The sequence below is a fragment of the Brachycentrus maculatus genome, unplaced genomic scaffold, assembly GCF_059751285.1.
Source record: "Brachycentrus maculatus isolate JH-2025_06_01 unplaced genomic scaffold, ASM5975128v1 h1tg000459l, whole genome shotgun sequence".
Lineage (NCBI taxonomy): Eukaryota > Metazoa > Arthropoda > Insecta > Trichoptera > Brachycentridae > Brachycentrus > Brachycentrus maculatus.
The window spans coordinates 1,664,881-1,687,651 of NW_028281206.1; the positions used below are offsets into that span (position 1 = coordinate 1,664,881).

Consider the following 22,771-nt stretch of genomic DNA (forward strand, 5'->3'; position numbering starts at 1 on the left):
TTAGAAATAAACATTTTGTTGACGTTTCGTTTGCTTTCCTTAGCTTCGCTTCTGTCAATTAATTTCATGGCGAAATTGTTGGATATTATACTAGATATAAATTTTGATAATGTCTGCCGACTCTGCTTGGGCCAAAATGGCGAAATGACCAGTATTTACGACGTCAACGGCCAATCTTTACTGAGCGAACGCATTTTATCCCTAGCATCAGTACAGGTAATTAAATGAGGTTATTTTTAAAAATTGCCATTTATTATTATTTAAATGTGTTTATTTCTCTTAATCTTTAGCGGCGTTAATAAAAACGTTAATTAAATTGTCTTATCAGAGTATTGATCGTTAGTTCGGCTTGTTAAAATTGATCTTTTCTTGTAATTGTATTTTTGCTGTTTTTTTGTTGTTGTAAATATTATTTGATTTCGTTTATATAGTTGTACAACAAATATTTAAATTATTTTTTTGGAAACACGAACGACATAAGTAACATAATCAATTTCTCAAAAATATCTCGTGCAACCAAAATTTAATAAAGAATAAAATATGTGTTTTTGTTGTTGTTGAAAATGGTTCCCTCATATCAACTATGTTATTTTTACATCCCAAAATGTCTGCTAATTATGATTTAATGGTATACCATACGACTATAGCCGAACCTGGATATAAGAGTAACCTCTTTAAAGGAGAGCTGGCTGAATGTTCTATTATATTAACCCTCTATTAGCCCCTAAGAGAGACCCCTTCATAAGAGAAATATAAATATCTCGGTCCCTTTGGCTCTCTTATATCCAGGTTTGACTTTACTTCACTACTTATATCATATATGATACCAGTGAAGGACATTGGTACCATAAACCAAGCTAGGACACAAAATGTCAAACCCTCTTCTAGTGGAACGGAAGGTCTGCTGACGACAGTCAACAGTCCGCCTTCTCCTGAGGAGTTTTACATGTTTCCTCCCAGCAATGAGCATTTGCTGAGAAGTTCCTGATTGGCCCATACTGGATTATCCCTCCTGTTCCCAACACAATTAAAATTCCAGCTTTGATTGTATTTCATTGCAACCATCTTCATTAACCTCAAGGAACTCATTCACATTTGTGTTGCACTCGGGGTTGTATACACGCAAGATTGTACGAATGCGTGTTCAACCCGGAGTGCCCAGTCATCGCTGCTATTCTTACCTTCTATTCCTTTTCTCCATTTCATTTCCCACATAGTCTATTCCATATTATCATATTTCACGTCGATCCAATGCGGTGCAGATAAGGGTAAAAAAAAATCAGGACTTTTGTTATCTGCGATTGTGAAATTAAAAAAATAAATCATGTTTAGTTTAAACTACACTACACAACATTCAATTTTACACGTAAGTGTATGGAAAAATACTTATTGATTGTTGATTTTGTTTTTTTTTCAGGTTTTACCAGATGATGGTCTTCCTGGGCTGGTGTGTCACAGCTGCCAGGACAAGCTCGATAAGTTTATCAAATTCCGGGAGCAGATCGAGAACTCTTACTACGTCCTGTGTCAATGTGTCGGTATAGATCCAAACGACACAGCCACCAGCTACGCACAAGACACTGCCGGCACCTCTGCAGCGGAGACCGTCTACGCAACACCCAAAACTAAAGACAAATCGCCCACCAAAATATCCCACGCAAAGAGCAAAGACAATTCCAAAGATCAGGTCACTACCTCTCTCAGTTCTTTATTCAAAGACCATCTCGTTTCCGGAATTTCAAACGCGGATCTTCTCGTCAATCCGCAAGATGGATACATCAATGTCAACCACATCAACTATTCCAACATCAACGAAGATCCGGACGTCTATAAAACCAACGAGAACTACATGTCCATCGCTCTTTCCCAAGAAGACCCGCAGCAGATTAATCTACTTTCCAAAGACATGAACTCCGTTTTATCGGGCGCCGATAATATCTCCGATAATTTCAACATCAAATTGCACGATGGCTCTGCGGACACTAAGATTTACAACATCTCCTTCTCCGATAATAATCCGGATAATTCCGAAGCGCTTCACGACATTTTCCAAGTCTTGGAGACTGAAGAAGAATCTCAGAACGGCTTTGACGACATCACAAAGTTCTTGAAAACGTCGCAGAGCATCGATTTTAAGAAGCTCAAGGAAGAAATAAAGAATATCAAAGATAAGAATGGGAAGAACGATTGCGAGACGGAAATAGACCCGGATCGGTTGATGGAGAAGCTGGCCAGTCGAGGTGTCACTTTCTTGATGAAAGAAGAGTTGATTGATTTAGAGAACGGTTCGTTCGAACAAACTAACCCTACCGGTACAATGCCTGTGGAAAATACTAGAGATCAATCTGTACCGCCTTCTGATAAAACTAAAGCATCGAACGATGTAGAGAAATCGGACAGCAAAACCCCGGATATTATATTCGCCAAACTGCATTCCAAAGACAGAGATGTGTACACTCGGGCTCTTAATCAAGAGGAAATCGCTCCGAGAATCACCGTGATCTATTCCATCGAACTCGACCCCGAAAACCATTCTCAGATCATCGACGGCAAAACGGAAAATGAACTGCTCAAGTTTAAAACCTACCTGTGCCATCTCTGCCTCATGGAGTTCCGGGAGTGCGACATGAACGTCCTGGTGGCTCATTCGGACCATCACTTCTCATTCGGGAAAATCCCAGCCATCGGAATCCCGCAGAACGAACCGTTGTTCAAATGCGAATTCTGTCACGAAAACTTCAACGATAGATATCTATTCGTAACGCATCAGCGGAAGCATTTGTCTCTGAAGCCGTTCCACTGCACGATGTGTTATAAAACCTTCGCCAAGACAGATAAGTTGCAAGAACATATGGCGAATCACGCTAAGGCCGCCAGCGAACAGCATCCGTGCTTTTACTGCGGAACGATATTCAAGAAGAAGCACGAACTACTGAGTCACGAGAGGAGTCACGTTAGTTCGGTGCCATTAGTCTGTACGACTTGCAACAAAACTTTTTCTAATATCGTCACGTTGAAAATGCATCGGAAGCGTCACATCCAAGGATCGACGTTTAACTGCGACGAATGCGATAAAGCCTTCTTCTCCAACACACAGTTGAAGCGTCACATCCAATCGCATTCCGGTATCCGTCGATTCCCCTGCAACTTTTGCACCAAGGCATTTTACAGCAATGCGGAGCGAAGACGCCATCTTCTCTACCACTTCAAAACCAAGAAATTCAAGTGCGAGGAATGCGATAAGGCGTTCTACGAATCGGGACATTTGACAATTCACATGCGAACCCACACCAACTTCAAACCGTACGTGTGCGACGTCTGCGGGAAGGGCTTCCCGACCAGAGTGAAGCTCACGAGACATCTCAAAATGCACAACAAGAACCGTTTTTCCGACAAACCACCATCGGACATCGTCCCGAAAGTTTCCAGAACCAAAGTCACCCCGAAATTCACAAAACTGAATCCTGCAAATAACAATGTGAACAATAGCATACAGATTTTAGAGGACGGTGCCACAAACTCCAATTCGGTCGTCTCCGTCGATGTCTTGAACAATATAGGACTGGATAACTTGCAAGACGATGAAGAGGAGAGTTACATCATCATTGAAGAAGATTCAAACGGAGGCGATGTCACAAATGACCCTTTGAATTTAAACGGAGTCCAGGTGTTTACTGATGATAACGGAGGAGTATTTTATGTATTAGATAATGATGAATTCACGTTCCTGAATCCAGATGATACGTGACAAATTGGGCGAACCAGTTAGATGTTTATCATAAAACAAAGTGATTGTTTCATGTATTGATTGAACCAAAAAGGTTGTGGAATTCTTTATTGTGCGCAGTATATTTAATCATGTTGTGGCCACGCCCCACCTTCGAAGAAATGTAGCCAAGTAGCCCCTGGCTTTTGTGCGGACAGTTTATGATCCCTAATTGCTTTACAGACTCCTGGTTAGCTGCATTATACATAGTATGCAAAGTTTATTGGCTAAATTGACACCAAAGGGTACTCAGAAAAGTTATTGTTTTATATAAGGGATGCTGCAATGTCACTGCTTTAACTGTAACTAGTTTTACGTCTCATTTTGGCGATCACACAGGCAAATAAAAGGTTCAATAGCATCCTCAAGTTGGCGATACTGACAGTATCCCGATGACTCTTTTTTTTAGATGTACAGGGTGACACAAAAACAATTAACGTGTGGCGTCTTACGTTAAAAATATAATTAACGTAGGACGCCATTTGCAAAAATTATAACATCTTCCTAGAGGGTGATTAATTTTGTGCCATCTGTTTTTGAAACATGGGTTTTGCAAACAACGAATCATTGCGGTTTACTAATATGTAGAGGAATTTAATAAATAAAATGTATAACAGATCCAGTGTATGTGATTTATCTATTTTTGGGACAGCTGTTTTGTCATCTTAAGGCGTTTTCAAACAAACAAATGTGATAAATATCATCATTTAAAAAATTTCTTTATTGAATTTCGTAAATAAATATGAAATTATATACTTGTAATCTTCAATCGATGTAATAGTTTACATGTAAATATTTATACATACGAAAGCTCAATTTGCTATTGAAAAATAATCTATTTTCAGTGTACGGATGTAATAAGGTCGGAATTATTTATACTGAATAAAAATGATATGAAATATTAGTTTTCAAATGTGTTTTATTATCTTGGCAAAATTTCCAATCTGCCTCCGTAGTGTAGTGGTCACCGCGTTTGGCTACTGCGCTGAAGGTCCCAGGGATCAAAATAAATAATATTAAGAGATTTTCTTCTTCTTCTTCTTCATCTTGTTGTAGGCCTTGTGGCCTGTTTTTAAGAGGGATTAGCTTCCTACAATGTCGATTCCCAGCTATGGATCCATCTCTTTGGTAGTCTGCCCGGGAGTCGTTTATCATGAGGTTGGACATACAGTGCGATGTGGGGGAGTCTGGATGGTTCCATTCTCCTCACATGCGCATACCATTGTCTTCTTCGTTGCCTTCCCCACCTAACGACATCTTCCATCTCGCATATTTCCCTGATCCTGGCGTTTCTTATTCTATCTCGAAGACTCTTGCCTGATATGCTTCTTCTGATATGTGATTTTTCACTCTTTAAATCACCCTGAACTGGTACCTGAAGCGCAAGGGGGATCACCTTTCCTTTGTGTATTTAATGATCAAGATAACACTGCTTCTATACGATGCAGTGCCATATGCACCATTGGGTGGGGATAAGGATTAGAAGAAGAAGTATAACATTTTAAACATGAAATAGTAAGTAATTTTTTAAGACGCTCAAAGTATGTCCTATTTAAATCTTCTGTATGAATGTATGTATGTATATTTGTATGTATGTTTGTATATACGCCTCCAGCTGCCCCCGTTCTGTCACTTATAGATTTGATCAGTTTAAAATCCTCCTTTTTTGAAGAAAGAAAATCGCAAACAAAATATCATGTATTGGATTACAGAGACCTTAATTGAAATGTTGTGCTAATTTTAAATTCATACCCCAATGGTGCATAGGGCACTGAATTGTATAAACACAGTGTTATCTTGATCGTTGACACACAAAGGAAAGGTGATCAGCCCTCCGCTTCAGGTACCAGTCCAGGGTAATATTGAATAAATATTAGAGTGAAAAAAATCACTTTTGTTTATTTGACCCCCCCCCCTGGGAATCGAGTAGCCGAGTAGACGAGTGTGCTGACCATTACACTACGGAGGCGGACAGAATTTTAAAACGGTGTTAGCAATTATTCTCTTGCTGCCGAGTACTTTGCATATTTCTTAAGGCGAATGGCGTGAACGTTGATGAACCCTGTTGCATCGTCAGGGCTTAGTCCACCGTGCTGATCCATACTGACCAGAGCTTCATCGTAAAGACCCTCATCACTGCTACGTCCAAGGATAGAAACTGAAAAAAAACATTTTCGTAAGATATCTCACTTTTTAGTAAGAGTTGTATGTTTTGTTTTGTTTTGTTTGCAATCATATCGTAGTCGTACAGGAGAAAGTGACCAACTAACAAAACGTAAAATTTTTAGGAGGGCCATTTAAGTCACTTTTGCTTGGCAATAAAATAAACATCAATGCAATTAGTCATTTTTAACAAGTCAATATATTATACTTTCAAGTTTAAAACCCTTTGGAATTTTTTTCAGGGCAATATTAAGCTAGTAAGATATCAAAAATTCAATAATCACGTTTTTGTAAAAAATGGACTTGCTCACTTTCTCCTGTATGACTTCGATATATGAAATTATGTCACTAAAGTATGCCTTATTTTTCAATGACTGCTTAGGCTTATGTTGACGTTTGCCATAATTGTACTATGACGATATTGTGCCAGCTTATTGTTTGGTTCTCAGAAAGAAAACATTTTCATTTTAATCTTTGATTTCAGCTTAGAAACTAAGAACATATCGCTCACTCCTTTCAAGAACATCATAAATCAAAAATCGTGAATTTTGAGTTGTGCATGTTTTCGGAATGCCCAGAAAATGTACTATATCCCAGCAAAAGAGGCATATTTTTAACTTAATATTTACCCGCTACAGGGCAGAAAATGCTGTTTTTACATTTTGATGAAAAGGTACTGTTTAATATTTTTTTTTTAAATACTGAATATTTTTCAAATGGAGAAAAAACCTTCAGGTTTAACCTAAAAAGATCTGTTGCACAGTAAAAAGTTCAATAAGTGGCTTGATGTTTATTTTTAATACATTGTGATTTCTTTTTAAACTTTAAAAACGTTCTCCTAAAAAAATCAAGTTTTTTGATTTATGACGTTCTTGAAAGGAGTGAGCGATATGTATGGCATGTGATAATGATAAATTTTCTCATACTTATTACTTATATTTTATACATTTTCTATCATTAATTAAAATGCTTTTGTAACACTCTCCTTACTTATATTGCTCCACAGTGTTATTTTTGGGCAATGAAGTAAATTTAAATAAATTGGAGATTAACACTCTCCTTATCATTCATCGTTCACTTTGTGTAATATCACTTTAACAAGCACTAATTCGTGACTACCGGTTTCAGAGTAATCACTCCATCATCAGTCATTAAAATAAAATTATTACGGTCTGACATTTGTACAAAAATAACATTTTGAAAGATAGAAAGAAGGCAAATGAATCACAATGGGAATATTTTTAAAAGTGGACTTGATATTATGTAAAAATTTTAAATCAAACACAGATATTTTGAGTCTACTAAATTATATTTTATTTACAAAAACACATAAAAAATTTATACTGTGACTATTGTTTCGCCTTGTTAGGGCATTATGAACGAATTTGAAGATCAAATGGATTACGGTCCTTATGTAGCTATATAATTCTAAGTGACGGTTGTAAAACTGTCACTTATGTGTTTTTGTTAATAAAATACAACTTAGACTCAAAAAATCTGTTTGATTTTAAATCAATACATAAATTAAAATGGAGTTCTACAAATTAAACGCCAAATCAATAAATAAATGACTTGATATTAAATAAAAATAAATTAAATAAAAATATTCCCACTTCTTTCTCTTATTCAAATTTTTTTTGTACAAATGTCAGACCGTAATTTTATTTTGATGACCTATGATGAAATGATTATTCCGAAACCAAAAACAAGGCAAAAAAATATACAGATGGAAATTGGGTATTGCGGTTACTTGTGATTAGTTTCCTCAGGGGTCGGGCGGCAGACTGACAGAGTATCGATTATTTTTTAAGAAGGAAAATTGTAGACAAAATATCATTTTTCATTAATTGATTCCTTCGTTGTAATACCCATTATTTGTATTTAAAGTTAAAGTAAATACCACTATTTCTTCTAATGTTTTTTCGAAATGCGAATAAATAATTCATAATTAAAAATAAAACAGCTTCTACCCCCTTCATCCCAAGGACACAACTCTAAAATGAAGACTTACCTTTACATCCGCTGTTTGAAAATGATTCAGAATGCATTGAAACATGTGTCACAATAGATTTTAAGAAATAGTGGGGACCAAGTAAAACTTAAATAAAAAAAAATATGTATCTTACTTCTTCCTTTGTATAGTTGAACCTTGACAAGACCAGTGACTCCGTCTTGGGAGTGCTCCAGACAATACCTGGCAAAATACGCCTCGGGAGAAAACCAGAAACCGTTGTAAACAAAGTCCGACATACGATCCTGGTACAGTTTCTTCAGCCTAAATAAAAAAACATATCAAAATGTCATGTAATGTGATGAAGTGACCATCCAGCAGTGACAAAACGTCACTATAAGGATAGTGAAGGTCTAACTTCTTCTAACCTTTATCCCCACCCCATTGGTGTATAGGGCACTGCATCGTATTGACGCAGTGAAGATAGGTGTAAAAAATACATCACTAACACCCAGGCTAATCAAACATACATCTTTCTTGAATTAATTTTTGTAACTGGCGGGAATCAAACCCATGATGCCAGTTTTGCAATCGAGCTCAACTACGTCATGGTGCCTGACTTTGTTTTTTAATCCCATTGCCCATCACTAATCAATTGCATCCTGTCCAAAAACTTGTATGGAAACAAGTCAAAATAAAAATCAAGCATAATTTCCCTACCTGAAAACTTCTTTATCTAAACTGTACGTTTCCAGATCAAGATGCGCCTCGTGAAGAATAGATCCAGCTGGAGTTTCATACACTCCACGAGACTGGAAAAAAAACAACTATAAATTGCGAACAATTTAAAAGTAAACACTATATTTCTTTAGTGATAAGATTAATTAATACTACGGAAGACTGCTCAAAATATTATGGGTTGAGTCTCTCAACTCTCATTCCAATTGAAGATATTTTAAGATGCATGAGAAACGAGAGAGAAGTTATAGGTCTTCTTCTTCTGCTTGGTGTAGGCCTTGTGGCCTGTTTTTAAGAGAGATTAGCCTCCTGCGAAGTTGATTCCCAGCTGTCAATCCATCTCTTTTGTGGTCTGCCTGGGTTAGCCGTGCAGTACAATGTGGGGTCATTATATTAAAAAAGGTAGAGTTTTTGGCCATTTTATAAGGGAAGAGAATTCATATTACAAGACAAAGTGTGAGATAAAAGTAGCATAGAAAGAATATTAAATGTCTTAGATACTTGAGAGAATAGTTTGACAATAGCACTAAGTAATTGTTTAGAGCAGCTGCAGACAAAGCAAAATGATTCAAAGTGGATGTTTTGAGGTTTACGACACTATAGGTAGGAGTGGCCTGTGTATATTAAATTATTCATACCTTGATTCCAATGAATCTATTCTCTACAATATCAATTCTTGACTTTAGCACTAAATATCTGTTTAGAGAGGCTATATACAAAGCAAAAATTGCCACGATGATTGTCAACTTATAAAATGGACTTTTTGAGGTTTACGACAGTATAGGTAGGAGTAGTTTGTGTAAATTACATTATTTGTACCTTGATTCCGATGAATTTATTCTCCACAATATCAATTCTTGACCAAAGCATTAAGTAGCTGTTTGGAGCAGCTGGATACAAAGCAAAAATTGCCATGACGATTGTCAACTTTCAAAGTAGACTTTTAGAGGTTTACGACAGTAAAGGTAGGAGTAGTCTGTGTATACAATATTATGTTATTCATACCTTGATTCCAATGAATCTATTCTCTACAATATCAATTCTTCCGACACCGTGATCTCCACCGAGTTTGTTCAGTCGTTGCACAATCTGCAGAGCATCGGTCACGACATGCAGTTCACTTCCCTCTCCGGGAAAATAGAGAGCTTTTGGCGTACCTGCACATAAAACATTATTTATTCAACTAAATATAAATGTATATTTCTATACACACAGTTGGATACAGTTTTTCATTCACTTCTTCATCCTCACTATTGGCCGACATATCATACAAACTTGGCACTATTCACCAACAAATTGTAAAGCTCAGAACTCTATTCAAAAAGTGACTCGGACAAACTCTCAATGACTAATTTATTTTACTAAATAGTTACTACTCACTCAAAAACCAGTTTGAAAATATAATGAATTTCGTAATAATTTTTTAACAAAATTCTGCAATAATTGGTAAATCACTAACGCACTAGCAAGTAATTTTATTTTAATAAAAAATCAATTAATAAAGAAAATGTGACCAATGTCAAATGAATACGTAATACCATAAACCGAAGTGATAAAAATTTGGGCAATGAATAAAAATCCTGATGACAAAATGCATCTTATAGATTCTAACCGAAAATTCTGTTTGTAAAGTAAGATTATTTTTGTTTGTAGCCTAAATTGTGTTCGTCACACGGTTGTTCATAACCCAAAGTTCAAAAGAATAAACAAATTACCATCGACAAACTTGATTTCCAAGACAGTAGGCTTGTTGGGCGCCTTGGATGGATCTTTGGTCATTTGGTACAAGTCATCTGGAGCTGCTGTAGCAGGATTCTCCAGGATACCGGATTCGTAACTTAAAAGAAAAAAACAAAATTGCGTAATTTGCTCAGCATCCATTGTGAAATTTCTTTTTTCGCAATGCCAAATCGGTAGACCTGCCAATCCTAAATATAAGTGGAAATGTCACTAGACGTCTGGTATGCTAAGTCCAAGCGAAGGTTTGGACAAACAATTTCCATTGGTTTGTGTAATTTGCACAAATCGCAGGTAAGAGCAAACTATATTTTTAGCGTAGGTCTCTTCTCTGTCTTACTCCTCATTACTGAGGGTTGTGACCCTTGTGGAAGCAATGACTCTTCTCCACTCATCCCTTGACTGCGCTGCACACATAGCCTTCCAACCACCGAGGTGCCTGCTGCTGCCTCTTAACTTGATCAGTCCATCGTGCGGTCGATCTTCCTCTCCCTCTCTTCCCCTTCAGGCTACCAATCACAACCAGTCATTGCAGGGTATACTCATTGCCACGCGCAATGTGTCCAAAGAACTGAAGAATCTGTCATGTACAGACAGTGGCCAGAGTTAAGCCATCCAAGTGCAACTCCTAGGATAAGTGCAGATACTTAAATCAATACCTGATATGCATAATATTTGCATCCATGGACCAGGGTTGTTTGGGAGTAACTGGAACCGGAATGCCATGCTCCTCTGCATAGCGCATCAGGTCTGGTCTCCCCAGGAATCTGGTGAAGAACTCTTCCATTCTCCACGGTGCAATCACCTGAGGATATACCATTCATGTTCACACGCTATTATACAAGTTCATGACCATTATTGGATTCCTTAATAATTTTGAATGATTTATACAATGAAGATACAGTTCATAATTTACGCAAAGTTATCCATAATATTTTGATGAAAAAAGTGTGGAACGACCCAGAATTTATTAAAAATTCTGGTTATCCACACTTTTTTTTTAAAGATTTGGATACATTCAAAATATTGTGAGTCATGTTAAGATTTATATTAATTATTTTTAAACCCTTATCCGCACCCCAATGGCAATGCATAGGGCACTGCTTCATATAAATGCAGTGTTATCTTAATCGTTTTACACATGAAGGAAAGGTGATCAGCCCTCCGCTCCAGGTGCCAGTCCAGGGTAATATTGAATAAATATATTAATAATAATGTAAAATTATGTCCGCCTCTGTAGTGTAGTCAGCATGCTTGGCTACCATGCTGGAAGTCTCAGGTTTGATTCCCAGAGAGTTCAAAATAAATATAAGTGATTTTTCATTAAAATATTAATATTATCTTTTTAATATTATCCCGGACTGGTATGTGATGCCCAGGGCTGATTGCATTTCCTTCTCGTACTTAACGACCAACATAACACTGCTTATATACGATGCAGTGCCCCATGCATTATTAGGTGTGGACAAGGGTTAGAAAAATAATAAAATACTGCTAGTGTACCTTTGCTTCCGGCCACAATGCGTACACACTGAGTTCGAACCTGACTTGGTCATTCCCCTTCCCCGTAGCGCCATGAGAAACATACCTACAATAATATTCAATTAGAAACTAAACTAAACTTAACCCTTACTGGTCCAATGTGGAATCTCATTCGACATTGATTTTTTCCTCTTAGGTCCCATGTCGGATATTATTCGTCATGTTTTTCATCATTTATATTATTTATTTAAATTCCATGCTTACATTTTTGTCACTCGTATCTAAAAGATGCTGTAATACAGCAGTATGTGGAGCAGAGGACAATTATTTTTTCCAATTGGAATGTAACTGTCTACCAAGATTTTTTTTTAAATGTTTTGGGGGTTAGTAATTAGGGTTAAAAGGGTTAGTAATTAAAATAACCGTAGAGAATTACAGTTTTGTTTGTATATATTGTAAATTCCCATATTTAAGACAGAGTTGATCCAAGGTCAAACAAAAATACTTGTAATAGTAATAATAATAAATTTGAATCATTTATATAGCACCATTTTCTTAAAATACTACCTCAAGGGCGCTTCACTGTAAGTGAATTGGGGAAAAGAAGATAGTGGAAATGATTTAGCAAACAAATGTGTACTTAGTTTTTTTTCTAAAGGTTATCTCTCATTATTTGTAACTGCTGGTGGAAGAACATTCCACGCCATCAGTCTTGCAACAGCAGAGGCACTCGCCAAATTAAGTGCGCTGGTTGCGACCTGGTTAGATCATTGTAGTGATCAATTTATTATATGGCTGGCTTGTGATCACTTTATACACTTGCGTAATGTTCACCATTCTGCCCATTGAACATCCTTATTGCATTAATTTTTGGAACCTGCATATAGTATGCAATGGTCGTGGATCCATTTCAACTTTTTTTTATTAATAAAGGAATAAACCGCAAAGCCTCTATTAGAGGCTTCTCTGCAGGTAGGATAGTAAGCATAGGGAAGGTAAATGTGAAAAATGCATCAGAAACACCCAGAGACCAATTGAAAATATATCTTGAATTTATATTGCACTTCGACGGGAATCTAACCTGCTACGCCAGTCGAGCGTCTATCCAACTACGCCACGGCGCCTGACATGTGGGTAGTAATTCAATAGATTTTGAAGTATTATTGATTGTGGCGCCATCGGTTTAGAAATTGGTAATAATAGGTAACTTACTTGGCATTAAGTCTCTTGGCTGTCTTAACGAGACCCTCGCTGATGCAGGGCCGGGCTAGGGAAGTTCCCAGCAGGTACCTACCCTCGTACAGCAACCCCATCTTCACGGCTGCCAACATGTAGTTCTCTACAAAATCTCTGCGGCGGTCGTCAATCACCACCTGAATTGTATTTTATTTTATTTTTTATTTATCTTCAAACCCTTAACTGCACCCAATTATTAACAATATATTGCAGTGTTTGACTCCTATATTTATTGTTAATTCTCGGGACTATCAAACTTTCGTTGGGTGTAAATCGTATATCCTGGTTGTGTACTAGAAGAATTTTTTGTATAATCAGTTTTATTTTTTTATCTTCATTTTCGTGTCATGCAAAATCGTCTTGCTTGCCAAGGGTTCGCCATCCCTGGCTTAGGGCCTTAACAAGCCTAATCCCGCCCTGGGTAGACTACCACTAAGTAGTAGTAGTAGTAGGAGTATCACCTAAAATAAGGCTGTCCTTAAAATGTACAAAGTATAGTTATTAAAATATTTACATCTTGTGCTCCAATCTTCATGGCTTTCGCTCTCGCAACTTGGAAGTCTTCATCCTGACCGACATCGGCCATATAGCAGACTACCTTGTACCCTTTTTCCAGTAGCCTAAAGTAAAAGTAAAAAGACAACATAGTAAATTTATCATCCATCCGTCTTTGCAGCAAATGAGACTTTAACCCTCGAAACTTATCACCAAACAAAATAATAACAAAAAAAGCATCAACTAAGTGTTGACTAACTGTGAAATCATTGCCGGTGAATTAATAATGAGAGAGTGTGATAAGAGAGCTTGTGAGGTTCGAAGAATCACAAAATTCTTCGAATTCTTTGAAAATTTAAGGTCAAATGTCGAAAAAAAAAATTTTGTGGAGAACCACCATCTCACAAAAAATTGATATATCAGTAAATAGATCAAAAGTTATTTTGAAACGCCTTCGTGGAATGGTATTTTAATTTTTAAAAAATAAATCACATTTATGAGGTAGAATGTGGATTTCTGGGGGTTGTGAGGGTTTATATACTGTCAGGCTGGTTAAGTTATCATTTCACACATATGCAGGTGTTTCCGAGTACATAAAAATAATCCGGGGTTCGGATCTTACATACATCCAAACAAAAGGATCCCCGCTAAATAAAAGCTTTCTTAATCCAACATAGATGGCTTTTGTGAACTCATATCGCTCACTCCTTTCAAGAACGTCATAAATCAAAAATCATCAATTTTCAGTTGTGCATATTTTCGGAGTGCCCAAAAAATGTACTATATCCCAGCAAAAGAGGCATATTTTTCACTTAATATTTACTCGCTATAGGGCAGAAAGTGTTGTTTTTGCATTTTGATGAAAAGGTATTGTTTAATTATTTTTTTAAATAAACTAAATATTTTTCAAATGGAGAAAAAACCTTCAGGTTTTACTTAAAAAGATCTGTTGCACAATTAAAAGTTCAGTAAGTGGCTTGATATTTATTTTTAATACATTGCATTATATTTTTAAACTTTAAAAACGTTCTCCTGAAAAATCAAGTTTTTTGATTTATGACATTCTTGAAAGGAGTGAGCGATATGTAGAGCATCATGAGATTTAATATATTTTTAGATTAAAACAAATATTTTAAGCTTTTCCACTTTATTTTTATTTGACCAGCGACCGGGTTTCGTCGTTACCGACATCATCAGACTGGTGATAAAAAACTGAAAATAAAGTGGAAAAGCTAAATATTTTGGTTTTAATCTAATAATATATTAAAAATTCAATTCCATCACGAAGTGTCAGTGGATAATATACATCATGAGATTAATGATATATGTAGCAGTTTCAAAAATTTGAGTAGTGTGGTTGTCAATCATGGGTAGAATTGTGAATGTTACGCTTGTGTAAAGTGAGAACTTAACTAACATATAACCGGTCATAAGCCCTATCATAAACCCAGACCTCCGTATTCTCCTTTGTTGACATTTCAAAAATAACTCTGAAGTGGAGGAAACCAAGATTTGTGAAGAAGTAAATGGTCCGAATGGACTCAAAATGTTGAAATTATATCTTACCATTTTAAAATGCAGCTGGTGTCAAGTCCTCCGGAGTAAGCTAGGATCACCAAATCGCCTGACATCCTTGTTGAAAATCTTGTACAAACTACCAGAATTCAGCCGAAACAACAAGATAAAAATGGAAAATTCAGTGATAAACGTAAACTGGATAATACACCACGATCGCGGTCAACTTTGCACTTTTGACATAACAAGATACGGTAATCAACGTATTTTCTTTTTTATTGTAGCTGCAGACAGTTGGTAGAATTCCATATTGAATTGTTGGGTAATATATCCAAAATTGAACACGGTTATTGGATTGAATCCTACTTTTATTTACATATGCATATATGATAATATCACTCACTCCTTTCAACAACGTCATATGTATATCAAAAATCATACATTTTCAGTTGTGCATGTTTTCGGAATGCTCAGAAAATGTACTATATCCCAGCAAAAGCGGCATATATTCAACTTAATATTTACCCGCACAGGGCAGAAAGTGTTGTTTTTGCATTTCAAAGAAAAGGTATTGTTTAATTATTTATTTTAATATCCGAAATATTTTTCAAATGGAGAAAAAACATTCAGGTTTTACCTAAAAAGATCTGTTGCACAGTAAAAAGTTCAATAAGTGGCTTGATATTTATTTTAATACATTTTATTATATTTTTAAACTTTTAAAACGATTTCCTGAAAAGTTTCTACATTTGATGTTTTTGACATTTTGAAACACTGACTAAAAATATTTACAAAATGTCCTTATATACTAAAAATAATTGCTATTATTAGGTCTAGGGGTACATATAATGGTGGGTATTTCGGTGGGTAATGTAGATTTCTATGAAAGTTAAGATAAGCAATGTAGTTAAATATCAATTAGGGTATAATGAATACAATTAGTATGGCTTTAAAATTAATACATTAGTATTTTCTTTTGTTCAATTTAAGTATGGTAAGGGTGAAGACTGACCGGAGCATTTCGTTGTAACGTAATGTCGTAACATCGCTCCCAGCGAGCAACAGAAACTATGGATGGAGCACTCGGCTCGGTGTACTGACTGCCTGAATGCTGGCATAAGCAAGAATAAGGATTATTTTTATATAATCCTATTTATAGTTGGAATAATTATTAACCTCGCTTATGATGTCTCCTTCTTCTAACCCTTATCCGCACCCAATGGTGCATAGGGCACTGCATCGTATTGACGCAATGTTATCTTAACCTTTCTTTACGTAAAGGAAAGTTCTTGACCAAAAGAAATATGTGTTCAAGTGGGGACTGACCAGTCATTTGGTCGTAACGTAATACTTTACGATGCGAGCATTCTTATAGTCAGCCGAGCCTGTCCCGAGTACTCCATCCGATGTTCAGATGCTCGCCGCGAATGACATTACGACGAAATGCTCCGGTCAGTCCCCACCTTTAGATTTTAAATAAAGAATTTGAGAAATATTTATTTTTGTGAATTTTTTGGGTTTTGTGTGGTATTTTTATATCAACCTTCCCTATCATTAGTAATGACAGGATAGTTCTTAGCTACAGACAAATATCTTAAATTTTGCGGGTTATTTAAAAAAAAAACAAGTAATACTTTTATTAAGACCCTGTAGGCGTTGACTCTTTCCTAATCTTCCCATTTTGATAAACTCTTGAACTTGAAATATGTTTTTTTGTTTCGAGTTATCTTACGTGAGGATGGATGTGATATTATTATGTGTATACATAAAAATATAACCGAACTGGAATGAGTTGTTTAACTATAGATGAAGTATCACACAGGGAACAGCCAAAAACAGAGCATCTTAATTCAACTTAACTTTGTTAAGTGCCCTAAACATTGTATAGGATAGATGCAGTATTATCTTGTTTCGTAGGGCAAATATTTTGAATGTAAGACAGATTTTCATTAAGTCAATTTTAGAGGACTTACACAAAAACAAAGAGCCATACGTCATTAACCACACTAAAAGCACAAGATCAAAAACTGAAGGCAAAATAAATATTCCTCGTGTGAGATCTTCGTTTGCCCAAAGACATTCAAATTTTATAGGCCCTCGAATATATAATATGCTCCCACAAGAAATATTATGTTCAGTTGGAAATAAATTCAAAATGCACACAAAAGAATGGGTCCTAAAAATTGGAAGATCCCAGCTGGAGCAGCAAATAAAAGTTTGTGTGTGATTAATCTATGTATCAGTGTTTTATAATTATATAATCCTATTTTCTAATTTTATAATATCACTCCTTTAGATTTTACTTTTCTTTTAGTTAAACTCTCTATTTGCTTTCATTTTATAATTATTATTTCATATTATTTCAGTCTTACCACTTTTATATTATCATTAAAAATATATAAAGCTGTATTATAAAAAGAATAAGCATACCCTGCCTACCTCAGAACAGGTATCTCCAAATACCTAGTGAGGATAGACAGTGTCCAATAAAAAAAATAAAAAAATTATATATATAATATATATATATATATATATATATATATATATATATATATATATATATATATATATATATATATATATATATATATATATATATATAAATATGTATAACTTGTACAAAATTATATTAAATAATAAACGCTGTTCTGCAGCACTGAACCTGAACTTGAACCTGATTATAAATACCATAAAAGTAAATACAACTATTTCTTAAAATCTACTGTTACAAATGTTTTGATGCATTGTGCATCATTTTCAAACACCATATTTAAATTTTTAAATAAATTCTTATATAAAATTAAAAATGGATGGATATCCACAATGTGACTGCCGAATCACTATGGCCTTATGCCTCGATTGTAAATCCTAAATAATATTAAAACAGGCATCCCAATTGGAATGTTCTAACCCCCCTCCCCCATCTTTAGATATTTAGAGATAGAGAAGGAGAGAGCAGAATCGTTGTAATTTATTACTTAGGAATTTACTCAATCCGCCATAATTATTATTTTTTAAACTATGCATTTTTACATCTCAATATAGATGAAGAATATGGAAGTCTAGGTATTTACAGGGCTTATGACCAATTAAAGGCTGGTTTAAATGATCATTTTGTACATATCACTCACTCCTTTCAAGAACGTCATAAATCAAATTACTTAGATTAGATTTTTCAGGAGAACGTTTTTAAAGATAACAAATATAATACAATAAATTAAAAATAAGTATCAAGCCGCTTATTGAACTATTTACTGTGCAACAAATCTTTTTAGGTAAAACCTAAAGGTTTTTTCTCCATTTGAAAATTATTACGCATATTTAAAAAAATAATTAAACAATACTTTTTCTTCAAAATCCAAAAACAACACTTTCTGCCCTGTAGCGGGTAAATATTAAGTTAAAAATATGCCCCTTTTGCTGGGATAGAGTACATTTTCTGGGCATTCCGAAAACACGTACAACTGAAAATTGTCAATTTTTTATTTATGACGTTCTTGAAAGGAGTGAGCGATATGTAACATTCACCAATCTACCCATGATTGACAACCACACTACTAAAATTGTTGGAACTCGAGTAAGCGCTGTAAATTCCCAAACATTCAAAAAAGTTCAGACAGTTCTTCTTCAACTATGTTGAGATGTCAATATAAATAACCCTCAAGTGGACAAACCCAGAGTGCGGCCAAATCCTTGTTCACAAAGATTTGGGCACACTCTAAATATAGTGTTATTTACAAAGTCGATCGGCGGCAAAATCTAAATATATAAAACTGTGTGCAACCCATCATGACATATCGCTCACACCTTTCAAGAACATCATAAATCAAAAAACTTAATTTTTTAGGAGAACGTTTTTAAAGTTTAAAAATATAACACAATGTTTAAAAATAAATATCAAGCCACTTATTGAACTTTTTACTGTGCAACAGATCTTTTTAGGTAAAACCTGAAGGTTTTTTCTTCATTTGAAAAATATTTAATATATTAAAAAAAATAAGTTAACAATACCTTTTCTTCAAAATGCAAAAACAACATTTTCTGCCCTGTAGCGGGTAAATATTAAGTTAAAAATATGCCTCTTTTGCTGGGATATATGTAGTACGTTTTCTGGGCATTCCGAAAACATGCACAACTGAAAATTGACGATTTTTGATTTATGACGTTCTTGAAAGGAGTGAGCGATATGGGATCGAAAGCAGAGCGGACACCGTACTCATAAAAAAAACGCACCAAGAGTTTCAGAAATGAAGACTAGCATATCTGGCAAGTCTACGAGATGAACTAAGAATCAGCAAGATAAGGAAGATATGCGAGATCGAAGATGCCGTTAGGTGGGGAAGGCAACGAAGGAGACAATGGTATACGCATGTGAGGAGAATGGAAACATCCAGACTCCCCATGGCACTGTACGGCTAACCCCAAGACAGACCACCGAAGAGATGGATCGAAAGCTGGAATCAACATTGCAGGAAGCTAATCCCTCTTAAAAATAGGCCCCAAGGCCTACACCAAGCTGAAGAAGCAAAACGTATATAAGAAATAAAACACCATTTAGTTTTCACAGCGTAATTTTTATTAATTAATACTGGGAATATGCTTTCCATTAGATAACAATGCGTTTGAATATACATATTAATAATATATTACCTACTGTAATAGTCAATTGACAATATTTATAATATTAGTGAACTTTCCTTCCTCTCAAGACTTTGAAGTCTACATTAGAATGAATTATAAATAAGTTAATACTATAAACTATGTTGACCACCATTAGAAAAAGAAATTTTTTATTTTTTTATTTCATATGATAAAAATATTAAAATTTCACTTGGTAAATACCACTATTTAACTGCCACAACTTGGCGTTTTTTTAAAAAAGATTACACTATATTCAACAACAAAAATGACACTTTTCCCAAAAATTGTTCAGGCAATGGTTGAAATATTGTCAATAAAAGTATCAAATGAACAAGAAACGCGTTCCATTTTAACAGCTATTTCAACACCCTCATTATCATTCATCCTTCACTTTGTGTAATAAATATAGTAAAATACTTTAAGTGGCATTGCACAAAGTGAACGATGAATGATAATGGGTGTTATATTACCATACCACAAAGTTTACAATGCTTTTAATAAACTAAAATATTAAAACATTCCAACGGTGGTCATACAAACAGTATAGACACTTTGAAAATCACAAAATATTATTTGGAATAAACATAGGTTATTTATAGATACAAAGATAATAATGGAAAACACGCACACAGAGAAGAAATTTTTATTAAACTATAATATTACATCTATTAGGCATTCTTTTGATTAAAACATACAACCAAACTTGTGGCAAATATATCAAACTTAATAGACTATTTTTTACACTCCATTAAGATTTAAACTGCTTTCTTTTCTATGCAATTGAAGAACATTTTGAAAGATGAAATTAGCTGTCTTTTGATAATATAAAAAGCCGATATATCGGATTTTGGTAGCCAAAGGGATATATATATATATATATATATATATATATATATATATATATATGTGTGTAGCCCTTTCATTTTTGTGTGTATGTGCCAGGAAATATAAAGCACTACAGAAAAAGCCACCATGGAGTTTAAATTTATCATTCCAAAAAATCACATTTTAAACACCGCCATTTTTTCAATCACATACTTTCCCCCAAATAAGGGTTTTTTTTATCTTATCAACAATTCTAAAAGTTTTGAAAAATTCTATCAATTCTCTTTCTACTTTTAAATCCAAATTTTTTATAAAAATATCAGCGAGAATGTCATTTCACACCGATTCAATTACAAAATGACTGACTTTTCTTTTACAATATGAAATGGCTCTAAAATTCAAATCAGGAATTGTTCAAAAGCATAGACAAACTTGTTCTCGCAATGTGACCAGATGTAAAAAAAAATCTACCTCTGGGTAAGACCATACTTACACTTAAAAACATGTAATGTCATTTTCTATTTTCCAAAGACCATCGGTTGTAATGATAAATACTCAAAATATATTTAATTCTAATAATTATGGTGAAAGGCTACTTAATTCACTATCTATTTTCATATATAAGTAAAAAGCGTTATTTTCTGAAAACTACTGCAAAATAAGTAGGTAGGAATGTAAATTGCGATTTATTTTTTAAATATAAAATAAAATTGCCATTACAAAAAATATTTAGCAAGACAGGTAGGTACTTACTTTTTAAAACCTTTACTTATTTTTTATTGTAAAGAATATTACAATGATTATTAATATGTATCTATGTATGTTTTTAATCATATATAGTTGAATGTGCAATACTTGTTAAACAATGTAGACATATATGTATATGCTTTTCAAATATCAATAATTCATTAATAGCTCTTAAAAAATAAGCAATTGTAAAATGTAAATCTACATAAACAACAAAATAAACTATCTATATTCAAAACAAAAAATCTAACATTTTTATTTATTATATATATAATTAGTACAGTCATGAATTTAATATCCACTCTTTTAAGGTATTAAAATTAACATGTTAAAAAAATCATACATTATTTAAAAGAAAATAAAAATATTATATTTATTTAACATAATTTATCAACGTCCAATTTCAAGACCAAATACATACGATTTTTTGGACATTAACGATCTATAGAACACTGCAATAGATTAATGGAGTAATAGGCAAAAACTAGTCAGGTAAGAATATGAAAATATTTTCAGCGAAATAACTCTTATTTTTTGTTGACTAAGCCTAGAATTGCATTATAATGTTGATCGTAATACTGCTTTAACAAATTGTTTGTGGGAAACGCTTAAAAGCATCTTTTACATACTGCTGATAGAGAATGGAAGAGGCTTATTCCATTTGCTTACTTTTGGTAGAGCGGAAGACGCCAAAAGACACAGTACAGATTGGAGTTGGATTTGCGGTTATGTGTGATTAGTATACGACCCTAATTAGTATACTAATTAGGGTCGGGGTTGATGAAAAAACCACCCCCCCACAATGTGTTAATATTCAAAACAGAAATCATTATATTTTTCATTGAATGGCAATTACCTGGTTTTGAATTTGGACAGTCGACACTTTAAAACAAATAAGACAATGTGGTTAGCTAACATAAAGCAGATCTGCTACAATTAAAATAAAGAGAAAAAAGTTTTACATAAACACTCGCAATAAAAAAGAAAGAAAAGAGAAATTCTAAAATTAGGTTATGTTAGAGTTGTCTCAATTCAACCATACTGTTTTTTTTTTACTATATTTATTACAGTTTAATACTTTTAACAAAATTAAATGCCAAAGAAAACTGAGAAATGTATGGCTTATATATATTATCTTGTATGCACTGAGAGGATAATATTTATTTTTGACATTTGAAATTTTTACTACATATTCAGTTTCAAACCTTATGCAAGGTCTCCACAACATGAGAACTTTATTTTAACTAAATTAACTTAATTTTAATCAGAAAATAAGTAAAAAGAAAAATGCTAATACCACAATACAACAGATACTGGTAGAGAGAAGAAATAAAAGAAGTTTTATCTATACGAACTTATCAATTAGTATTCACTTTTTGGTATGACGAGTCTAACTGTATACACATTAATTTACCATTAATATTTTAACATTAAAGTACATAATTCAATAAAAACAAATTATCTTTTATTAACAA

General features: G+C 34.2%; 2 protein-coding genes across 2 annotated transcripts; one reads left to right on the plus strand and one right to left on the minus strand.

Moving 5' to 3' along the window:
* Nucleotides 1–18: 18 nt before the first annotated feature.
* Nucleotides 19–4,679, plus strand: LOC148302376 (uncharacterized). Its single transcript, XM_088271725.1, has 2 exons — nt 19–216; nt 1,418–4,679. The coding sequence occupies exons 1-2, from the start codon at nt 67–69 to the stop codon at nt 3,746–3,748; spliced, it is 2,481 nt and encodes an 826-aa protein (XP_088127851.1). The 5' UTR covers nt 19–66; the 3' UTR covers nt 3,749–4,679.
* Ass (argininosuccinate synthase) lies at nt 4,465–15,222 on the minus strand. The gene is made up of 10 exons (XM_088271726.1): nt 15,135–15,222; nt 13,588–13,693; nt 13,050–13,210; nt 11,859–11,943; nt 11,015–11,160; nt 10,334–10,455; nt 9,624–9,775; nt 8,601–8,692; nt 8,056–8,204; nt 4,465–5,924 (listed from the first exon to the last, which is right to left on the minus strand). Exons 1-10 carry the CDS (start codon nt 15,197–15,199, stop codon nt 5,764–5,766), a joined length of 1,239 nt encoding a protein of 412 aa, XP_088127852.1. The 5' UTR covers nt 15,200–15,222; the 3' UTR covers nt 4,465–5,763.
* Nucleotides 15,223–22,771: the final 7,549 nt, after the last annotated feature.